Genomic DNA, 3,290 nt, shown 5'->3' on the forward strand with positions numbered 1-3,290 from the left:
CACACCCAGGTGGTGGAGCGGTGCAGGTTTCACAGCATTCTGTTGCTATTGTTCAAGGAGTGGCAGTTGGTCATTTACATTTCAAACCCATTTTCTAACTTGTGATGAAGACTACAGTTTTTAATGTACACAGACATAATATGTATCAAAATGTTTAGGAAGTTTGAATAATAATAATAATAATAATAATGTCTTGAAGTTTATTGCCCGTCGTTGTTTGTAATCCATTATAAGATAATTATAAGATAAGATATTATTGTTTACAATATAGGGACGTTACAATACGTTACAAAGTATAGGCTACCTTACAAAGGAGTTGCGCAAGATACCATTTGTACCATTTGTACCATTTGTTGCTAGGTAACAGACAAACGTTGAAAACCGACGTTGGATTTAATATTTAGGATGAGATAAGATAGGATGAAGTAAATAAGATAGGATTCCTAAAGTTAGTTAGGATTTGCTTCTGTAATACCAAATTGAGACAAATCCTATCTTCTACTTTCCTATCTTAACTTAGGACTTAACATAGGAAGTTTCTATCTTAACTTAGGACTTAAGATAGGAAGTTTCTATCTTAACTTAGGACTTAAGATAGGAAGTTTCTGTAATACTGTGTCTCTCCTAGTCTCTCTGTCTCTCTCCTGGTCTCTCTGCTGGTCTCTCTTTCTCTCTCCTGGTCTCTCTGCTGGTCTCTCTGTCTCTCTCCTAGTCTCTCTGCTGGTCTCTCTGTCTCTCTCCTGGTCTCTCTGCTGGACTCTCTGTCTCTCTCCTGGTCTCTCTGCTGGTCTCTGTCTCTCTCCTGGTCTCTCCTGTCTCAGTAAATATAATTAGAATTAAACATCAATATAACTCTGAAAAGTCAAAGACTGAATGCTGTTGTAATCAATCTCCAATAGTTATGTTCTGAATTACTGTTATTACCCATTTCAGAATTTAGTGCCTTTTTTGGACAGTAGACTGTTCTGTAATTAAAATGTAGAATATATGGATGTTATGGATGTTATTTTGTACAGTTTCTTTTTTTTTTCTTTTTTTTTTACTTGTGTTTAACGTGTTTATTTTAGTATGATATACTGTACAAGAGAATTAAACTATAAACAACAGACAACACTGCCGTGTGTGTGTGTGTGTGTGTGAGAGAGAGAGAGAGTGTGAGAGAGAGAGAGAGAACATGGTAAACTGTACATACATGTTTATTGAAATAGTAACTCCTGACATCACAGCTGCTGATCGTCATGATCACATTAAAATGTCTGTTTACAAAGTGTCGGCATCTTAGATCGAACGCTCATCTGCAAAATAAAACACACACACACACCATCAGCAGCACTGAACCTAGCAGACCCTAACCACCTTAACCTTAACACAACAACCTTAACCCAACCCCCCTAACCTTAACCCAACCCCCTAACCTTAACACAGCCACCCTAACCTTAACCCAACCCCCTAGCCTTAACACAACCACCCTAACCTTAACACAGCCACCCTAACCTTAACACAACCCCCTAACCTTAACACAACCACCCTAACCTTAACACAACCACCCTAATCTTAACACAGCCACCCTAACCTAACCCCCTAACCTTAACACAACCACCCTAACCTAAACTCACTTTTTCATATTTGGTTCTCTGATGAGCCAACTAACACAGAAACTGAAATAAAGCAATTCGTTCAGTGTTCTTTGGGCTGCCTATTTTGGAAAACATGCGGTTTAACAAGATTCAACAGGATTCAACAAGCCATTCAGGTGACTGAGGGAGAGTCAGAGTCTCCTTGGGCTTTCATACATTCAAAGGGAAAGTCTGTCTTTCAGCTGTTCCAGGACTTGCGGTTCTCTGCCCTCCGTGTGGGAGGAGCCTCCTTGGTGGGAGTGTCTGACCTGCGTGTGGGCGGAGCCTCCTTGGCGGGGGTGTCCCCCCTGCGTGTGGGCGGAGCTTCTCCCTTGGCCAGGGCGGTGAGAGCAGCCAGGTTGGGGGAGGAGCCTGATAGGTTGGCACTATGACGCTTCTGACGACGTTGCTTAGCCCCGCCTTCTCCACGGCTCACCCTATCAGGCCTCACCAGCACCCCGTAACCAGGGTTACAGTGGAAGTAGCGCTTGCCGCCCACAGACCCGTCGTTCTTCCCTGGAAGACCAGTGAGACAGAACGACAACATAGTTAACACAGGGTTAGGGTTAATGCTGCTAGTTAACACAGGGTTAGGGTTAATGCTGCTAGTTAACACAGGGTTAGGGTTAATGCTGCTAGTTAACACTCTGGCTGGTTATTAATGCTGCTAGTTAACATTGTGCTTGGTTATTAATACTCTGTGTACCGGTATATGACAAATAATCTTTGATTTAGAATGTTTACATTTTTCATTTTATTTGTTCTATTTCATGGATCTCCGCCCTATAGGAGAGCTCTGCTCCTATTGGTTTACCCCGCTACCTAGGTAACAATGACTGAAGACTTAAAATGTCTCTGCCCCTTATGGGTGCTATATAATGGGGTGACATCTGTCACTCGTCCTCCCAAAAAGTTTTGCATTGGTTGTTTTCTGAAAGACCAGAAAAAAGACGAAGAAAGAAAAGTAGAGTTGAATCTTCTAGCAAAGGGCGCAGTGGTACTAGTCCCCAGGGTCCAGTGGGACATGAGCTTGTAATCCCCTTATTTACTTGTCCCAAAGATAATGGCTGGAATGAGACCCATACTAGATTTCAGGGTCCTCAACAAGAGAGTGGTGAAATGCCCCTTTTCATTTGTATGTTGACAACAAAGCTCCTTCTGTCATATATACAGCAGGGCAACTATGGAATCAGCATAGACCTGAAAGACGCATATTTTCAGAGAGGCACAGAAAATTCCAATAGGAGCCCCCCCCCCCCCCCCCCTACCTGCTGGCGTGTCCAGCTCCACGCCCACCCAGGAACCCTCAGCGAAGTCAGCTGGTCCAACGTAGCGCACCGTGCCTCTCTTACTGGCTCCCACGGTCACACACTCCCCCTCCTTCAGCCAATCAGGGGGAGCGGTGGTGGCGACGCCCCCTTCCTCTGGGTCTGAGATCACCTCCGGCCTCTCCATTGGCTCAGGGACAGTCAGCCCCCCCCCTGCCTGCCCCCCTTCCTCATCCAGGATGCGGTGGAAGGACTTCAGATCTGAGGTTTTCACTTTCTGAATCTTGAATGGGTTGACAGCTGAACTCACAGTAATGGAGGGTTTAAGATGGGTGGAGGCTGGGGCTGGGCTGGAGGCTGGGGCTGGGCTGGAGGCTGGGGAGGAGGATGAGGCTGGGGCTGGGGT

The 3,290-nt window shown here is 45.0% G+C and overlaps 1 protein-coding gene across 1 annotated transcript in view; it reads right to left on the reverse strand.

Moving 5' to 3' along the window:
* Window positions 1-1,766: 1,766 nt before the first annotated feature.
* LOC308154247 (kinesin-like protein KIF13B) overlaps window positions 1,767-3,290 on the reverse strand; it is a gene marked incomplete at its 5' end in the record, with an annotated part of 29,931 nt that continues 28,407 nt past the window's right edge. The window contains 2 exons of the mRNA XM_080527415.1: window positions 1,767-2,132; window positions 2,885-3,290. The exon at window positions 2,885-3,290 is cut by the window's right edge and continues 65 nt beyond it. Coding sequence (XP_080383541.1) covers window positions 1,816-2,132; window positions 2,885-3,290 — 723 coding nt within the window. The 3' untranslated portion in view covers window positions 1,767-1,815. The remainder of the gene's footprint in view (window positions 2,133-2,884) is intronic.

This window comes from Nansenia antarctica, assembly GCF_963989245.1.
Source record: "Nansenia antarctica genome assembly, chromosome: 3".
Lineage (NCBI taxonomy): Eukaryota > Metazoa > Chordata > Actinopteri > Argentiniformes > Microstomatidae > Nansenia > Nansenia antarctica.